The following is a 20932-nucleotide window of genomic DNA, read 5'->3' as shown; positions in this document are numbered from 1 at the left end:
TTTTCTGTGTGTCTGTCCGCTCTTCTCGAACATTTAATTTGGGAGTATGGGCTGAAACTTAACGTGCTGAGAGAGTCCCAGAGCTGTGGGACTCACTGACGCAGTGGCAGGAATAAAACTACATTAGGTCTCTGGAACAACTGGCGAAAGGAACTGGAGAGGAATCGAGCAGCCATCTACCTCAATGCTCTCGTTTTACAGGTAGAGAAACTGAGGCCCAGAGGGGTGACATGAGTCTCCCATGGTCACTCAGCAAAGATGAGACTCAAACCCAGAAACCTCCTGCCCCAGAATTCAGTACTCTCTGCATCACCCCACGCTGATTCTCAGGCTCCCTTCCCGAACATCAGCTCAGTGCCGTGGGGAGCCAGGACGGCCGGCTCATTAGGCGTCCTCATGGCTCTGCGTACTTTCATGCGCCTCTGTTTTTCGCTTCCCATTTTCATCGCAAGACACCACATTTATAAAAAAGAGACGTCCTCTAAAAAATTCCCGGGAGATCCACACAATTATCTGTTTCTCCCTTTGCACAACATTAACCCTATCTTATTAACGTGCAGAGACCTGCTTATCAAATACTACCCATACATTAATCATGGAGCCTGTGCAGTCAAATTTGCTGGCTTTTTAGTCTTCGTAAAACAGTGCACAAAAATAACTAAAGTGGAAAAATTGAGCCCAGTTCCTTTAAGCTAAATATATCAGAATGTGTCACTATTTCATAGTGACCACCTTAGGGAGGCGAGAGGTCAACAGGGAGAGTAGGATGTGATTTTTATTTCACTGACTCCGCCCATCTGTTCTCCTAGCAGGGTTTCTCCAGTAGTGACCATACACTTTGAGGGAAGATAAGACAAGTTAGAGAGAAACTAAACCTTAATAATGTTCCCAATTTGGGGGGTAGTTAGAAACATTCAGGAAACAGTAAAAAGTGCATCTAAACAGGTATCTTAAACCTGGGATTAAGTCCTTGGTTCTGACACTCAGTTATAGCTATGTTTTCTAAGGCAATTCGTTTAATCACTCTGTCCCTTACATTCCTTCTATCTGTGAAGTAAGGGTTATGGTTCAGTAGGTTTTAAATGTCTCATATTTAACCTCTCTTTAAGGGTCAGTGGCATAAATTTGCAGAGGAGCCATTTCCTAACTTACTCCTTCCTAGAAAAATCCTCAAACGCTGTCCCGGAGAGGCCCTCCTTTCATGAGCCACCAAAGCTGGATGAAACTTGTTAAATTAAACAGTGCCACTCTGGACTCCAGAGGAGGAATTCTCTAAACTTGTGTTACAAGTGATTCAAGTATATCGTATCAGTGGTTATAAAAGAGATTTCTGTTTCGGATAGTCGGTTCTGCAAGATACTTCTGGGTTGTGCTAAACTCTGAGATTTAAGAACTCCACGAACTCCATGGTATATTAAGTGAGGTCAGTCAAGTTCATAACTTTTGCTTTCTCAGAACTGCTCTTGGTACCTGGGGACTGGTCTCAGAAGTGTTCCTTCTATGAGGACAGGCTAGAAAAGGAAAGTGAACAGCAAAGGTGGTTAAATAGCTCCTTAAAATAGTCTCTGCAATTGTGGTGGTTTCATAACTATATATACACAATTGTCAACCCCTCCCATTGGCACACAAAAAAAAGGGTGAATTCTAATGTACGTAAATTATACCTTGATAAAACTGACTTAAAAAATAGTATCTGCAAGATGAACTCCTGGTCCCCAAGTCAACGGTTTCAAACAAGCTCCTTTCACCCTTTGGAGATGGCAAATAAACAGTTGTTCTGTACAGAAGGGTCCTTTTTGTGGTTCTCCTCCCAGACAGCCCAGGCTATTTCTGAATCAGTGTGGGCAACGGTGTCTGTGCCCTTGCTTAGTGACAGAGTAAAAGTTACTTGTCCCTTGATCTTTAATTTCTTACATTTTTTCTCTACTCACTCCTTATAATAAAAGGGATATTGGCATGGCAATTTATTTTATGTACCTAGAGAAGTCATTTTAAAAACAGTATTGATTAAAAGGATGCAAAGTGGCTCTGTACCAAATATATCAGAGATGTGTGATAACCTTAAAGGATGTAATATAAAATTCAACACTTGAGTAATGGGGAAAAATTAAAATAACTGCATTCTCTAGAAGCAGTGGGGGGTGGTAAATCTTGCTCTATAAATAATGAGAAATCATTCAAGAAGGTCAGCATTTACACAGGGCCCAGCAAATGATTATGTATATTAGTTAATATTATCTTCCCAGCATGCTATTACACACAAAAAAGCAAGCACTCCAAGTTGGGGAAAGCCACTTGAAAAATTACTGCAAACGTTAACTCAATTGTCTGTAGATGGTGGATTGTAGGAGATTTTTGTGTTCTGAACCTCTGTGTTTTTTGGTCTTCTAAAAATGGCCGTGTATTTCTTTTATAAGAAAAAAGCTTATTAAAAAGTGAATTGGCTAGCCAGGGCTACAGAGTGAAACCCTGTCTCAAAAAAAAAAAAAAAGTTTAAAAAGTAAATTGGGAAAAAAATGTGCTGCTTGCCATCCCTGACACTGAGCTTATAAAAGGAGACAGGAAGTTCTATGCAGCATTTTCAGGGGCTGCAGTCTCACACTTGGATACTAGCATATCTGAGACCAGTGGTCATGGCGTGATTGAGGCGGGGATGCAAAGGCAACACCATAGAGGAGCTCTCAGCATCAGACTGATGTTTACGCTTTCAGACAGAGTATCTGTGTAACTTTGCAATTGGGAAAAGTAACCAAGGTTTATATGTTGTCAGAAACAACCCAGATTGCATCTGGTGACTTGAGGATCTGTCCTTTCTTGATAGTAGCCAGGAAATGGGGAGAGGGAAGATGGTGCACCAGTCTCAAGCTTGTATTTTGCCCCGAGAATGTGAGGATCCTCAAAGATTAGATAGATGGGACATAGCCGGAGTCTGGAAAGTGCCCCTGTGAGGAACATGCCGCATCAGCCCTTTTGTTATCAAGAGAAAGCGATCGTAAGCAGTCTGGACCGGGGACCCTCCGTGTGGCGGTGAGGCCGTGCGCCTGCTGCCCATCTCAGAAGCAGTTCCATTTACCGAGCATCTAGGTGCCGGGGTGCTATGGAGGACTTTCATTCATTTAACGGGTATCTATTGAGCACCTACTGTGAAGACTGCAGACAAAGTCGCTGCTCTTGGTTTACATGTAGCAGAAGAAAGAGATTGATGATAACTAAATTAATTCAGTAATTTCAGATTATAAGAAGAAAATAAACAGTGACGTGCTAGGGAATAACGGGCTGAACGGGGCACTTTAGACAGCGTGATCAGCAAGGGACTTGTCATTTGAACCTAGGCGTGAGGGAGAAAGCAGCAGGCACGGGCAGCGCCACACAGGGACAGCCTTGCGACATCGCAGGCAGAGGAAACAGCACGTGAAAGGCCCTTGGGTGGAACCTCACTTGGCCTGTTTCGCCAGTGAAGACAGACAGACTTAAAGCTATTTCGGAGATAAAGTGGCAGGTTTAATAAATATTTATTGCATGAATGGCTGGACAAAATAATGACAATTAATAAGACCAGTCAGCATGCAATTTTTTTTTTTTTTTAAAGCCAGAGAAAACGGCTTGGATATCGGCACAGGCTGCTGGGCTGGTGCATGCTCGAGGAGCTGAGGAGTTGCCCTGGTCGCTGAGAAGGGTTCCTCAGAGGGAGAGAGGCTTGAGCTGGGCTTTAAGATACAAGAAGAGTGAGGGCAAGAGAAACATGACAAAATCATGGCCGCCATGGGCCTGAGCTGTGTTAGGAGAACAGAGGACAGGCTGGATTGGTGGAAGATTCGGGCTGGTGATGTTGGTTTCGGCAGACACGCTTACTGCGTGTGCACAGGTGCTCTGTAGGGCCTTCACATATGGGATACAGGCCTGAGGAGGAGGCGGCAGCCAGTTATGGAAGCCTCAGGTGCTAGGCTTGCAAGTTTATTTTGTGGCCACAGGAAACCTTTACAAACACTATATGTGGACGTGAGCTTTTTCCTGTAGAAGATAACAGTGAAAGAAAGGAAAGTGCCTCCCTAGGACTATTGAGGTAACCCACAGCACTCTCAAATCTGTGCAATGGCTGGTTTCCTTAGAAACTTAGTAAACAGTGTTCCTGTGCTTCTGGGTCACACACTTTCGGCACTCAGTAAATCCTTGTCAACTCATTTTAAATCACAATTGATTTTGAAATAGTTGCCATCTCTTTAATAGGCTGTACATGAAAGTTAGAAATTTCAAAATTGGATGAAGGATTTACTAATCCTCCCCCACCCCAAAAGGATTTTTCTCCCTTAGGATTATTTGTTAAATTGTTGCTTAACTATTTCATTTCTTGCCTAATAGAATAACAATTGGTGGTATCCATAGATTTTTTTCCCTTTGCCCTTCTTATTCCATGATTCTTGGTCCATGTTCTTTGTTGTGAGGAGTGGAGATTATGTAATGTTTTAGGTCACAGTGCTTAGTAGTTGCTCAATAAATGGTGTTGATAATTTTTTCTGTTCATTCCTGTTCCTTATATAGCCCTTCTTAATTTACAATGTGCTGTCACAAATATTAGGTGCACGTGTGCAATCCTGGAGTTGTTATCCCCACTTTATGGCTGAGCAACAGAGGCCCAACTAGATTAAATGCTTTTGTCACTGTAAAACAGCTGAGAGTGTCAGAGCAGCTTTTCTGTCTGTTGGCACATGCTTTTCCACTCTTATACCATCTGTCAGTTGCACCACTGGAAATATCCCTAGACACACAGTGATAGAAAACAAACCTGAGTGGAAGAGATCCAGTTCTTATTTGGGGAGCTTGGTTGGGGAGCTCAGCATCTCTTTGTTCACCTTGTGTTATCATTTTGTAAGCCTAAGAGACCATCTGAGCAGTGGCAAGGAAGCTCAACCCGGGAAGTCTCTGTGAACTAAAGGGGTTGCCTGAGGTTCGAGATCCACTGAGGATTTAGGATTGAAGCAGTAGTTTTTCATAAAGAAATTAATTAACCAATAGATAATTTCCTACAAGGAGGCAGAAGGCTGCTGCCTGTCAGATCCCCCTTGCCTGCTGTTGCAGAGTATTAGATATCAGTAGGTTAACAGAGCCATTTCTATGGAAACTAGCTCATTATTTCCCTTTTGTTGGAACCCTACTGGTTTGTGGTCGGGGCTTCCATATTTAAAAAAAAAAAAAAAATCTAACATATACCATACAAAGTACTAATCTTTTTTCCTTGGAGTGAACAAAGCCCACCTAGCATCTAAGAATGCCAGCTCCTATTTATAGATACAAGCCATTTCCTTATCCAAGGCTCAGATAAAAACAAAAGCTTACAGGTCATTTTAAAGTTGCAGTGTGGCCTATTCATTCCTGTTTCATTTTACAAAATTTGTGAAATCTATGACTTTGAAGTCAACATTTTTCAAGGACTGTTTTCTTTCAAGGTCATTAAAAGCAGCTACCCAGTGACCCTCTTTCCAGAGGAAAGCTACATTGTGTAGGGGTTAATACTTTCGAAAACAGCAGTTTACTGGAAAGCAGAGGGCTGTCATTTCAAATAATGTTTCTAGCACTCAAGCGAGGCAGGGAAGCCGTGTTGTGTCTTACTCTCCACCTACACTGCATAGACGGCTCCCATGCTGATTTGGAGGAAGTCACACTTGATTTTGCCTTTTTCTCATTTGGTGAGTGGCACGTTCGCAGCAAAACTACATGGAAATAGTTATAGTGGGTTTAAGTGTCGGTATGTGGATCCCTGGGTTCCTTTTCTTCCCTGTCGGCTCCCAGCAGGCTTGGTGGTCAGGGCTTCCACACTGGTCCTCATTCGCATTAGCTCTCCCTGTAGCTACACAGACCATAAAATTGGTATTATGTTTGTGAAAATGGCCACAGGTATACCACAGACCTCCGATTAGGATCAGTCTGGTGCCTTTGAAAATGTGAATTGAGAAGGGCTGAAAGAAAACCTTTCCCCAGGGTGATTACTTCAGAAACACCCTTCTCGCTATTGTGCTGACTTAATCTAAGCCTCAGTTTCCTTCAAGGAGGGATGTAGCACTCGCTCCCCTTGGGTTGTGAGGATGAAACAGGATGATGCTTTAAAGCACTGGCCCAGTTCCTGGCACAGGGCAAGCTGTTGGTCTATGAGCTAATATTTGTGTCACTCTGAGTTCCTGGTCTTCTGGTGAAGGAACAGAAATTTTGGCCTATCAATCGAATTCCCAGAAACGAGAAGCACTAAAAGATGGGGAAGAGGGATAGAAAGAGGAGGGAGGCACTTGGACGCCTCCAGTTTTGTTTGGCTTACAAAGTCATTCCTTCCCTCGGCCAGCATGTGTTGTCCAGCTGTCTGCCTTCTGGCCACCCCTCCGCCCCCAAACTCACCAAGGCCTCCCAGGGATGGATACCTTCCCATGCCTCCCCTTCCTGGCCTTACATCCCCTCTTCAGATACAAAGCAGTGTCTCATGGAGTCCAGATTATTCCATACCCTCCGTCCCTAAGCTCTTCCATGCCTATGGGCGTGGACAGCTACCCTACACACCCCTACACAATAGATCTCATCTCTTGTTTAATTCTCCATCTAAACCTCCTCGCCGCTGCTCGAAAATGAGCAAAGACAAGTGAGGAAACCAGCACATGGTGACACCCAAAATATCTGTGTGACATGCCCAATTGTTGACAGGTTGGGAAAGAGCAAGCACACGAAGTGGATTCCAACCTCCATACTCTGGGGCTTGAAAGTGTTGAGGGAGAAGCAGCATCACAGTAAATCCCTTATTGATATAAAATGTCCTCAGTGGCCGGGGAACTAAAAGAAATTAGCGTTTGCTGCTTAGCAGAGATTGGAATGTGCTATTTTGGTATTTTCAGGTCAAAGTGGCCAACGGGTAATAGAAAAAGATGCCTGACAAAAAAAACTACCCTGAAACCTGGCAGGCTGGTGTTTTACGATTATAATTTGATTCACGTTGCAGCCACTGTGCATAAGTTCACTAGTGCTCTGTTTGTGAAAGTCCTTCACAGGAATGGATATTAATTGTACTCTTAGTATATATAATCTAATATTAGAGGTTGGGCGTGATGGCTCACTCCTGTAATCCTAGCACTCCGGGAGGCTGATCACTTGAGGTCAGGAGTTTGAGACCAGCCTGAGCCCTGAGCAAGAGCGGGACCCCATCTCTACTGGAAAAAAAAAAAAAAAATAGCCAGGTGTGGTGGTGCCCACCTGTAGTCCCAGGTACTTGAGAGGTTGAGGCAGAAGGATCACTTGAACCCAGGAGTTTGAGGTTGCTGTGAGCTAGGCTAATATTAGTATATATATCAACCTAATTAGTATATATATAAAATATTAATTGATGATGTGTATAAATATATGTCATTTAGTATGTATATAATCTAATATATATTGGTATATATAATATCAATTTTACGATGGTGTACATACCTGCTACACAATCAATTAGAATAGGGATCAAAAAGAGTGAGTGGCAAAAATGACCAAGCTAAACTTGGGTTGTGGTCTGAGCATTTAATAAAGACATTTATCCAGATGACTAGCTGCAGGAGCTCTGAAAAATTCTAAACTGGAATGTTTTTAAATTAGTCCTCTAATTCAAAAGCAACTAACTACCAATCACCGGTGATGCAGCTAACTAACGAATAAGAATAATATAGAGTGACTGGGAGATTATAAACCTTCAATTTGTATTCTAGACTAGACATCGTTTATTTTATTGCCAGTGTTATCCTAACCTGTAAATATACAAAACAAACAAAAACCCCTCAACACCTACTGCAAATATCAAAACATAGTCCTGAGAAATACACAGCTGTAATTAGAGTTAAAGGCCCTGGGGAAGTCTGTCTGGATACCACCCTGAGAAAACACCATTAAAGTATGAAAAGAATGGAATCCTCCACAATTAACCTACACGCTCAAAGCAAAGATTCCCATCCTGAAAACATTTATTTATCTTTGTGCCACAGAAATAAGGGGTTGTGTGTTTATTACCAAGCCTAAATGACAAGAAAATGTATGGTTTCTTAACAGAAAAGTTCCTCCTGAACTAAATTAAAATGCTAAATGTACTTTTAGAAAAAGAAATCTCATCTAATGGTTATTATTCCATAACAGGCCTGTTTCTCATGTTCCTGGGGGTGGGGAAACGGGGTGGGATGGGGAACAACTATTCTCATTAGTTGAAAAGAAAATAATTCCTTCTGTATTATTCTTCAGTTTGGAATTCAGGTGGGATAATTAGGGCATTCTTGCAGAGTTCTACCAATCTCTTACACACAATTCCTATAATTGTTCTAGGAATTTTTGTTATTTGTATCCTTTTTGCTCACTGGCAAATATAACCCAGCATAATCTTATTCTACTAGAACACTGCACAAAAGAGACTCTGCTCTATTTTAAATGAGCAGGGACCAGATATCCATAAAGCATAATAATGCTAGTGAGAATTATGAACACTTAACATATATTCATAACTGGGACAGTAATAGGAATTGTAAGACATAAGAATATAAAAGCCTAGTTAGGCGAACATTTCCGCGTGGAGTACTTTCTTTGAGCAAATTTTTCATGTATGGGTTTATGAATATTTTGGATATTTTTTGGATGTCCTTCCATATTTATCATTAAGGGTACTATGGGCCTTTTAAGCAGTGCCATTCATTGTTGCCTGGCATGCTTCAGGGCATTAGAGTCTCCGCCTCTGCTCCCTGAATGCCGGAGGCACCCCCAGTTATTGTCATACCCCACACCACCCCTACACATTTCCAAATACCTCCTAAAAGGCAGTGCTTCTCTGGTTGGGTACAGCTGCCAACGGTAGCGGTGGGGCATGGAGAAAAGATTGAGTCCTACTTACAATTGCCAAAGGGTAGATTATTAGATTTTAAAAACAGATTTTGGCTGTAGAATTTGGAAAGAATAAGCCTTTGGTATTATAAATCTCTGATTCAAATGTTGTAAAGAAGTGTACCCATACACATTCCATGCTATACCATGGTTACCAGATAATCTAGTACCTGGCAGGTGCTGCCAATTGCTGGGCTCAGAACGGCATGCTAGACAAAAGAATGTTGCTTTAGCACGATCCAACCTTTGGTTATCACCCCCACCAACTCCCAGAACTGTTCTGAGATCCCAGAAGTGGCTTCAGAAATTCAATTTCCCCAAGAGAACCAGACTCTGACTCTGTTTCTCTCTGTCCCACCAACTCCTAGAATAAGCAGAATCCGCCACTGGGCGTATCTCTGGAGTGGCCCTCTGGTGGCTCCAGGGTGAGGCTGGGTCCCTTCAAAGGTAAACTTCAGTATATGCCAAGTCATAGTTCATCACCAAAGGCTGGGCTGATTGGGTGAGGGAGGAGCAGTGTGTAGAAATGAACCACATTCTTTTTTTTTTTTTTTTTTTAAACTAAAAGGGTGCCTTTTTGGTCATTTGTCTCTAAGAGGTATGTGTGTTTTTAAGCTTTGTCCACATGATTTTCTCAGCAGATTTCTTTTATGGCTATTTCAGTGGTTAACCATTTCCCTTCCTCTTAAAAAAATAATTTCTGCACAATTTGGGTTCCATGAAAAATGAAAAAGAAACATTAGCAAAGAATATCTGATGTGTGTCTGTGCTTCCATGTTGAAACTGTCTAAGTATCTCATGGTACTCTGTTGACCCTTTTTATTGACCCTATACGTTTCCTCAACAACACTTCTCATTGTGTGCAATTACTTTCAATTTAGGTGCGAGTGGAAGGCAAAAGGTTTCCTCTTCTGCATTAAGAATCAGTGATGTAGCATTTTATACACTAATGATGAACAATCTGAAAAGGAAATTAAGAAAACAATTCCATTTACGATAGCATCAAAAAGAATAAAATAATTAGGAATTAACTAAGGAGGTAAAAGTCTTATACAACGAAAACTAAAATACAATGCTGAAAGAAATTAAAGAATATATAAATAGATGGAAAAAGACATCTCATGTTCATGGATTAGAAGACTTAATACTGTTAAAAGTCAATGCTATACAAATCAATCTACAAATTCAATGCAATCCCTATCAAAACCCCAGCAATGTTTTTTGCAGAAATAGAAAAATCCATTCTAAAATTCATATGGAATCTCAAGGGACCCTAAATAGCCAAAACAATCTTAAAAAAAAATAAGTTGGAATGCTTAACACTTCCTGATTTCAAATTTACTACAAAGCTATGGTAATCAAAACAATGTGGCACTGACATAAAGACAGACAAACCTTATATAGACCAATGGAATAGAACAGAGAGCCCAAAAATAAACTCTTACTTATATGGCCACATGATTTTTTGACAAAGATGCCAAGGCCATTTATCTCCCTGAGTTCAGGCTGCTATTACAAAAATACTTTTGACTGGGTATCTTAAAGGACAGACATTTATTTCTCACAGCTGTGAAGGCTAGAAGTCTAAGATCAAGGTGCCAGCATAGTCAGGTTCCAGTGAGGGTCCTCTTCCTTGTTTGCAGGTAGTTATCTTTTCCCTGTCTACTCATATGGCTGAGAGAGAGAGGGGGAAATCATCTCTCCTCTGTCTCTTCTTGTAAGGGCACTGATCTCATTTTTGAGGACTCCATCCTCATGACCTAATTACCTCCCAAAGTCCCCACTTCCAAGTACCATTACGTTGGGGACTGAGCTTCAGCATACGAATCTGGGGAAGGTCACAAACATTCAGTCCATAATTCAATGGAGGAAAAGGACAATCTTTTCAACAAGGTGCTGAGAAAACTGGATAGCCACAGGCAGAAGAAAAAAATTAATTCAAAATGGATCAAATACCTAAACAAAAGAGCTAAAACTATAAAATTCTTAGAAGAAAACATAGGCAAAATCTTCATGACATTGGATATAGCAATGATTTCTTGTATGTTACACCAGAAACACAAGCAACAAAAGCCAAAATAGACAAATTGAACTTCCAAAAAATTAAAACTTTCATGCTTCAAAGGACAGTTCAACAGAACAAAAAGGCAGCCCACAAGCTGGCACCTTGATCTTGGACTTCTAGCCTTCAGAACTGGTAGAAAATATTTGTAAACCATATATCTGGTAAGGGATTAATATCCTAAATATATAGAGACTCTTAAAACTTAGCAATAACAAAAAACCCATTCAGAAATGATCAGTGGACTTGAATAGACATTTCTGCAAAGAAGATACATGAATGGCCAAAAAGCACATGAAAAATGCTCAGCATTGTTAATCATTAGGAAAATGCAAATAAACACAACAAGATACTACTTCATACTCATTAGGATGGCTACTATCAAAAAAACAGAAAATAACAAGTGTTGGTGAGGATGTAGAAAAATTGGAACCCTTGTGCACTGTTGGTGGGAACGTAAAATGGTAGAGCCACAGTGGAAAACAGTTATGGCAGTTCCTCAAGAAAAAATTACCATATAATCCAGCAATTCCACTTCTGGGTATATTCTCAAAAGCATTGAAAGCAGAGTCTTGAAGAGATATTTGGATACCCATGTTCATAGCAGCATTTTTCATAGTAGCTAAAACACGGAGGCAACTGAAGTATTCATCAACAGATGAACAGATAAAGAAAATGTGTATATTTATGTATGTGTGTGTATATATGTGTGTGATATTGTGGGGTGCGTTTATATATGTATATAATAATGTGTGTGTTTGTGTGTATATATATATGTGTGTGTATAATATTCCATTGTGTGTGTGGCCAAAACTTAGTCATGTAACTATTCCTAGCTATAAGGGAGGCTGGGGAATGTATCCTTCAGCAAAATATACCTAGCTAAAATTCAGGGCTCTTGTGGTCTCTGTTTAAAAAAGAAAAATACTGTCATTACTAATGAAGAAGAAAGGAAGAGGTATTGGGAGGCAGGTTGTGGTCTCTGCTGCAGGTCACTGTGTGATCTGGTGTAAATTCAAGGGTAGAAGAGTAGCTGGCCAGACTCCCAGAGCTCCTGCAGCCCCAATGAACATTTGGTAATTCTGGGAGAATCTGCATTCCCAGTGTGATGAATGAATCCCAGTATAGCAGAAACATTAGCTTCACAGAGCAGTGTCCAGGGGCTTGTAGATCATGGCTGCTTCCAACCTTGGATGAATGAAAGAGTTAGGCCACCCTACTGTGGAAGTCAATGCTCCATCTTGACCCTGTGAAGTCTTCCTAGGCTGTTAGATATTTGTTTAATTGTGGGGCATATTATTTCCTTGTGGGACTAAGACGATTAGGTCCCTAACCATGATGATGAAATCATAGTTGTTAAAGCCTCCTTTTATTTTATTTTATTTTTTTGTTTTTACATGCAGTTCTCCCTCCTTTGATCTTCAAGCATATGAAAGTAGAGGTCACAGATCTTTGTGACTTCAAAAATTCCTTCAGTCTTCCCTCCCATTTTATTGTCTCCAAGCTCTTTTTTGAAAAATTGAGGAAACAATTATCCTCCAATTTATTCCATAAATGCTCTTGGGTGGCTTATTTTGCAGTATTCTTTATAAAGTAATACTCTCTATGAAGGGACTTGTATATTTCCAAAGAGTTTTACATAGTTTCTTCTTATGTCTTAAAGAATTAGATATCAATACATAAGTACCAGAGGAGATAATTTATAGACTTCTGTTACAAGAAAAACAAAAATTATTTCTTGATTTTAATGAGTAGGTAAAAAATTTATGTACAGAATTTGTTATGGGTTATTCTTCCTCCACCAGGTTTTCTGTCTTTTTAAGATAGGCAACCTGATCTTACTTCATCCCTAGATAAAAAGATTTCCCAAAGCTAGCAGTAGTAACAGTTTTTGATATGATGTCTTCAGAACAAGAGTCCACAGTGTTGACTGAGGCAGTGTTTAATGCTTCTCATTTCCTGGATTTGCATTCTGGTCAAATTGAATCTCTCAAATATTGCTTCGCTATTGGATGTCAATGACCTCAAGGGGCCTATTTACACAGATGGTCCTGAAACAGCATATGGCACCTTGACACAGAGCAAGACCCATTCAGAATGTGGGAGAAATGGACATTAAAAATAAAAGAGGATACTTTTCAAGATGAACAACAAGAATAAAGTGAGATAGTGGATCAAGAAAGGGTTATAAGAGAAATGAAATTGGGATAGGACCTGAAGAAGATGGGGAGCACAGATGGGGAGGGGGTCGGGCAGAGCCAGACAAAGAAACCACCTCACAATCTACATGGGGACAGAACTCCACTCTGGAAACATTTATGTTCCATTGCCATATTTATAAAAGTAATAAGTCTGTTGTACTGAATTTAGAATAAGATTGGTGAGCTAATTGATGTATTTACCAATTTATACATGGCAGTCCCCACCCCCTTGACATGATAGATGTGTTCCTAATGAATTGTGAGCAAAGGAGATAGTTGTGACTCAAGCCATATTTCAAAGAGAGTGGAGAGGAACGGCTATTTCCAACCATGCTGGATTAAGTGACCCTGAAAAGCCACGCCTCCTATCGCAGTGTCTCTGCAGTATAAAAGGCTACGGTGGTCACAGTTAACCAGAAGGGTGGGGTTTGAGCCCATCAGGAGAATACTGTAAACAGAGCCTTTGGTCCTGAAGGAGTTTATAATTTACCATTCATCCTCCTGCCTGGCCTCACTCATCCTCTGAGGGCACTTAACATGGTATCTGATGGTTGTAGCAGGTGAACAGCATCAGCAATAATGCACAGTGTCACCCTTACCATTTTGAACTCATTTTAAAAATTCAGATCATTTTAACAGCTTGCTGTCTTAGTGTGGCAGCATGTCTTATTCTACCTGATTTGGTAAACTTTCTCCTTGGGATAGAGAGGGAAGGAGGGTTGGAAAATCAAATCTTCTTGTCTGCCCGCTAATCAGACATAGTGCTGACCAGGGATGGAGAGGGCTGGAGGAGCTGGGCCTGGCTATGACCACTGTTCTGATATTTCCCAGGTTCCGATGAACCTGCACCTTTGGCAGCTCATGGATTCTCTGATACATTCTTCCTCTTTGTTTTCTTTTCTAGTGTGTCTGAAAAATCCATCCGGCACTCCGATGGCCAGCAACAACACTGCCAGCATAGCACAAGCCAGGAAGCTGGTAGAGCAGCTGAAGATGGAAGCCAACATTGACAGGATAAAGGTGAGGACAGCCTGACCCCACACCTCATCTAGCCTGACTATAAGGAGCGTGATTTGCAGCCATCTGTCATCTGACTACTCTTCCATAGATAGGGATGAAACCAATAATGACAGGAGAGTAGCTTAATGATTAGGCAGAAGTTCGCTTTTCTAATGTGTCTTTGCCTTCTCCAGATTTCTACAGCATGAAATGGTAGAATAAATTAAAACTGGTTCTCTATGTAGATTTTAAAACAAAACAAAAAAATAAAAACAGGCTCATGGCTAAATTCCAGCCAAAGAAATTGGAGAACATATAAAACATATCAGTCTACCAGTTCACCTCCTTGACCTTGTGGAAACCCTCTTCTCATTTGGGTTTTAACTCTTTCTGTCCTGGTTCAGGTTCTAAGGTCAAAGGTCTGTCTTTCATGTCTAACCCTTCTAATCATCACTGCAGGTTATTAGTTTTTTCCTTCTTTATACTTTATTGGATTTTTTTTCTACAAAACACAAAAATCACACCTTGTCTCCCTAAGAAATCAAACAACATAGAGGTTTAATGAAAGTTCACAGTCTACTTCTTTCTTTCTTTCTCTTACCCTCCCAGACCTAACCTGACAGCTTTGCTGTAAGTTGGAACTCATTCATATTGAACCAAGACTTAAAATCCAAACCCTTTGTTGGTAGATTTCAAATCAAAAGTAGACCCATTGGATGCATGCTAGAGGGTGAAGGGAGAGCTCATCTTCCTCCCTAAATAAGTTGAGCAATTATCCATGGACGTTTTCCCATCTATCCTAAACTTCCTTTGTAAAATTTGACTCCTGGTAATAGGCCACAAGATTTAATCAGCTCCTGCTCTTCTTTAATTCTTCTTTATTCGTGAGTGAGATAAATAAAGGCTCCTTTGCCACCTTTCTCTTCTCCTCTTTTCTTCCCTCTTGTTTTTTACTTTTTTATTCCCTTGCTGAGGGAGTGAAAAAGTACAAAGTGACAGGTGGGCACAGTAACTGCTGAGAGCAGTGAGGTGGCCCAAGGATTGTGGTTATAAGAAAGGATCATCCAGTTCTTTTTGGGGGAGAGGAGGTTCAGCCTGTGGGCCTCTGAAAAATACCACTTTACCTGTTGCGGTGGCCCAACTGAGATAAAAGTTGGTGAAGCCCTATCGTGGCTGGCATTTTCTATTACTATTTGGTGTCCCCAGGCACTGTTCCTAAAGGAGAATATGATGTGCTGATGTGTGATGAAGACTGATGGTGGAAGAAAGAACAGAAATAGACCTTCCCAGCAATAGGTCAGACTTCATCATCCGTCACCTGAACGACTGACTGCAAGGGCTTCCTACCTGCTCCTGCAGTCCCACCTCCGCCTCTGCCATCAGTGACCCTCCACACTGCTGCCAAAGAAAACTTTCTAAAAGAAAATCTCATTATGTTCCTCTGCCACTGAGAATCGTTTCATGGTTCCCCATGACCCGTAATATAAAATTCAAACTCTTTAGCAGGGTATGCAAGGTTCCTCTGGCCCCTTCCCATCTTTTCAGCTTCACCCCCATCCACTCTCCCGGGTGCCATACTGAACTGCTTTCAATTCCCTTGATGGAAATTTCGAATGCCTAGAACATTCAATCTCCTTTGACTCTCCACCTTTCTCCTTTACTGACGCTTAACTGCATTGACTCCTTGAAGAGTCAGACCCGTCACTGGGTTCTTTCAGAAGTTTTTCTAGACCCTCATCATAAGGTTGTATTTTTGCTGTTTGTTCAGTTATTCATTCATTTATTTATCTAATAAATATTTTATTGAGAGCTTTCTAAATTGCCAAGACTTGTGAGGTTCTAGAGATATAGAGATAGATGAAGACATGATTCTTGCCCTTAAAGATCTCCAACCTAGTAGGGATTATAAAAAATAAGAACAAGACCTATTACAGATGCAAATAAGTTATCCAAGAAGCACAATTACCAAATGTCGTCAGAAAGAAGCCAACGTCACACCTTGATTGCCCTTTGAACAGACACAAATACATCACTACTAAAAAAGACAAGACATTAGCCCAACAAACTGAGCACCAGTGGCTGCCTTCCTGGACGATCGTCACATTCAAATCTCTGAATCCCTCTTGACATCATGAGACCTGAAATTGTTGGAAATACAGCAGCATCCTGTATTTCAGCATTTGTTTGGCACCTCAGCGCCAGGCAGGCCTGCTGTGGTGAAGTGACAGGTTATTTTTAGTTTAGCTGTTGGATAAATTGTCGACTGTGCTGACACAGTCGTCAGCTAGCTGGTTTAGGGCTTGGTTATCTGCCTGCAGGAGGCCCTTCAAGGCTTCTGAGCATTCAGGCGTCTTCACCTACTTTCTGTGCACAATCCTGTCAGCAGGAAGGGGCTTCTCTCTGAAGACTCCAGGTTTGTGATTTTCTAGTTAGAGTAGTGACCTCTTCAGGCTATAAAGGATAGCAATGGCTTTATGTACATCTGACAGAACCTACTGTGGCTCAGACGACAAAGAGTAGGACTCTTAAGGAGGCATGGGGACACAGTTGCACTGGAGCTGCTGAGGGTCCCTAAAGTAGGGGAGTGGCCTTATCCCTCATGTGGGCGCCGGAATAACTCCAGCTGCATAGAGTAGCCCTGCCCGATCTGAACATATTGGTTTTTTTTTTTGTTTTGTTTTGTTTTTTTTGAGACAGAGTCTCACTGTGTTGCCCGGGCTAGAGTGCCGTGGCGTCATCCTAGCTCACAGCAACCTCAAACTCCTGGGCTCAAGCGATCCTTCTGCCTCAGCCTCCCGAGTAGCTGGGACTACAGGCATGCGCCACCATGCCCGGCTAATTTTTTCTATGCATTTTTAGTTGTCGGATTAATTTCTTTGTATTTTTAGTAGAGACAGGGTCTCGCTCTTGCTCAGGCTGATTTCGAACTCCTGAGCTCAAACAATGCGCCCGCCTTGGCCTCCCAGAGAGCTAGGATTACAGGTGTGACCCACCGCCCCCGGCCAACATATTGGTTTTTAAACCTTCTTGTGTCCTATCTCTTTACATCACAGATCCTGGGAGATTTGCGCTAATGAACCCATTATCTGTTCATAAGCCTCAGGCATATGTAAATTATACTCCCAGGCTTTCTGTATTTCTTTGTTAGCATTTCGTTCAAGGACAGAGAGTAAAGAGAAATAAAAGGAAAATGGGTAGGGGATGGGGAAGGGATAGAGAGGGGTTGTGTTCTGTGACACTTAGACAAATGGAATAGCAATCTACTCACACTACCGTTGAGCAAAGACAAAATAAAAGAAAGCTTGTCCTTACAGCACAAGTGGAGGGAACATACACAAAAGTAAACAACAGCAGGGCTTCAGTAAATCTCTTGATTCATCACTGTATTAGGACTCTTTGGGTTTCTAATAAGAGGAACCCAACCCAAGCTAGCTTAAGCAGAAAGAAAGGATTGATAATAAAAGATGTGTGTCAGAATCCAGGACCAGAGGTAAAACTGGGTAAGCAGTGGAAGTGGGAACTGGAAAGCCACTGGGAACTGCAGGTACCCCATCACATGTCTCTGCTTCTCTCTGGATGTCCCCTCTTCTTTTTCCTGGGAAGAGTGATTTCTAGCTGCAAGGTCCGTGTGGCAGACACAAGATGGCTGCCCATGCTCCAAGGATCACACCTCACATTCCAGAGGTAGATTGATTCAATCCCTTTCAATCTCCATTCCATAGTACGAGAGTAGCATCTCTGTTCTAGTAAGAATAAGCCATCTCCACCTTCACTCAACTGACATTAGGATTGAACCACGTTATATAAACACGGCTTCCAGGAATTAACCTACCCCCATGTATGGGAATCACCGTAAGCTGGAAAGATGCTCTTTGATGAGGGATACTGTTAGTATTATGCAAAATAATGTAGCTATAAGAGCAAAAGAAAGCCAAGGCCAGGAGCCTGGGTGAAATCATTGCTTCTTAACTAATTAGGTACTCCATAAATTGACTCCACATAAAAATTTCAAGTTTATTTCTTATTTCTCCGAAATATTCCCAATAGACATTTCTAACTGGTTCTCCTTACTTTTCCAGGAATGTGCTATGCAAATTTCCACCTCTCTGGTGATTCTGGGTCCCTCACTGAGAACACCCTTCCCCTTATTCTTTGCCTTTCCAAATGTTATTCTTACATTAGGGGTCAGCCCAAATCCCCACTTGTTTGTGAATCTCTTTTTCTATTCTAACCATGTTTACTAATCAATTTACTGATCAATTTCACCTTCATCAAAGAAATTTTCCAACTACATAGTCCTTAAAGTCCAAAACCAAGCTGTCTACTTCTTTACATCCTTCATCGTGCTGGGCCACATAGGCATTCAGTAAGCAGTTTTTTTTAGTAGATAGCTTTAAGTTTGCATATTAAGAGTGTCATATAGTAAGACATTAGGAACTGTATTTTTCGTGACATTCATTCCCAATCACATTATAGATTTGGAGATTCTAAGCATGAATATAATTGACCAAATAAAACTGTGGTAATGGGAGAGAATTCAAATGTAATTTGAAAACTGGTCATTTTAAAGAGAAGTAAATTGTTTCATATCATATGATCATAAATAGCTAGTATTTATAGTATACCTTCCTTTTGGTATCAACATAAAATAGACTGATTTTCATGACTGATAAATATGTATAAATTAGTGAACCAAATATGAGCATTTCTAATGATTAAATCATCTTTCTGATTATTGACTCATAATAGATTAGAATTGAACTTCATGGGGCTCTGGACTGAGAAATGGGCCAGTCAGATGCCATGCTTGGTACTAGAGGACATATATCCTAGGTTTGAGACTTTTAAGGTATTTTTCCAACATTTTAACATCCTTTCTCTAAAATGCTTATGTTTAATTTTATTAGATAGAATGGGATACAGTCTTCCTTATAGGCCAATTTGAGAATACTTTTAGGGATGATAAAAATCAGTAAGGTATATTGAAGGATTTATAGAGGGAAGGGCTTTGTTCAAAGATGGCTAGTCCTAACTCATTTAATATGCTGAAAACAAAGCAAAAAAATTTAAAATTGAATTCAGGCATATATTAATAATGGAGCATAAAACTTCATTTTTATGAGAGTTATACAATTTTTTAAAATCCAATAGATGTTTGTTAAGCACCAAGTGCATACTCAGCCTATGCATCCCACTTAGCAGCTATAGAAGTAGTACTATAAATCCTTGGTAATTCAAAATCCCTGGGAAATGAATTTTCCTGAATAGCCAAGTTTTTAGGCCAGATGAAGTCTCCCTTAAAAATGTAACTATTTTGGATGACAATATTCAGTGTCTGTCTTCTTTTATTAAATAAAATAAATATAGTATACTTTTCTTGATGACTATTGTTTGGAAAATTATTTCTTTTTTTTTAAAGATGCTATTAATAAGTATCATCAGTTTAATATCAACTTGGAGGAGCAGGGAGAGGAAGACTACTTAAAATAGTCACTCATTATTTCAAAAACAAAAATAATAAATATTTATTCATACAGTTATACTTTCTTTAGTGTCACAATCAAAGTTTGATCCTGGGCACTCTTGACAATCACAGTGCAAAGATCCTTTAGATTCACCTTTGGCCACTGGCACTGATGCAGACATCATGGTGATATAGACCATCATGATAACACAGACCATATTACATAGGCCATCATGATAACACAGCCCATCATGGTGATGCTGGCATCATGATTACATAGGCCGTCATGATAACACAGCCCATCATGGTGATGCTGGCATCATGATTACATAGGCCATCATGATAACACAGCCCATCATGGTGATGCTGGCATCATGATTACATAGGCCATCACGATAACACAGACCATCACAGTGATGCTGGCATCTTGGTGATAAAGGCCATCATGATAACACAGATCACCGTGGTGATGCAGGCATCATGATTACATAGGCCATCATGATAATACAGACCATCATGGTGATGCAGACCATCATGATAATATATATAGGCCATCATGGTTGACTAAGGTACCATGGTTACATAGGGCACTGTGTTAGGTAGGGCACCATGTTAGGTCGGGCATTATGGTGATGCAGGCATCATGATTGACACAGGCATCTTGTTAACTTGCTGCTTTTCATCCCCTACATGGTGATCTTACTTTCCTTAGCACCTCTCATATTTTCAGTATGATTGCAAGACATAGCAAAGAATTCTGAAGTTGCTTCTGCATTTACTGCTGCTTAACACAGATGTTTTTATTTTCCTTACTTGAATTACACATTAATGATTCAAAGAAAAATAAAGCCTTTCTTTAAAATAGCCAGCAGCTTTGATCTGAGTAACAGATCTTTTTAGATAGATGTCAGACCAACCTCTCCTGGTTTAAAAATTCTATGACCTATTCCTAGAGGTTTGACCGTTTCTTTTGCCTTCACTTCCATGGCCAGGCCTGTGACAGGCAATCTTTGATGTTCAAGGTAACTTGCTGTGAAGTAAAAAGAAATATGTATATTGGTCTCTGCCTTTGGTTCCTGACACAGAGCTCTTACAGCCTTTGTAAATAGAGGTGCTAGGAGAATCTTGTGTTCTAATATTTGGTCTTTGACCCTGGTTTCTGAGACAGAGCTCCTAAGACCTATATAATTTCCTGGATAACAGGAGCATCTTTTGTTCTAATGAGGTGACTCTTGGTGGGCTCCAGGATAGGGATTGGTCACCAGAAAGACCAAGCCATGATTAGATGCTTAGAACCTTCAGTCCCACCCCCATCCCCTATTCCTCCACTGAGAGAAG

The 20932-nt window shown here is 40.7% G+C and overlaps 1 protein-coding gene across 2 annotated transcripts in view; it reads left to right on the top strand.

Moving 5' to 3' along the window:
* The window catches only part of GNG2 (guanine nucleotide binding protein (G protein), gamma 2), a 96917-nt gene that overhangs the window by 71061 nt on the left and 4924 nt on the right, over positions 1-20932 (top strand). For both annotated transcript variants that reach the window (XM_012663812.1, XM_012663811.1), the window contains one exon: positions 14036-14151. In XM_012663812.1, the coding sequence (XP_012519266.1) occupies positions 14065-14151 (87 nt within the window). In that variant the 5' untranslated portion in view covers positions 14036-14064. The remainder of the gene's footprint in view (positions 1-14035; positions 14152-20932) is intronic.

Source organism: Propithecus coquereli, unplaced genomic scaffold (assembly GCF_000956105.1).
Source record: "Propithecus coquereli isolate 6110/MARCELLA unplaced genomic scaffold, Pcoq_1.0 Scaffold83, whole genome shotgun sequence".
Lineage (NCBI taxonomy): Eukaryota > Metazoa > Chordata > Mammalia > Primates > Indriidae > Propithecus > Propithecus coquereli.
Note: the sequence above shows the minus strand (reverse complement) of the source record. Positions and strands in the feature narration are given on the sequence as shown.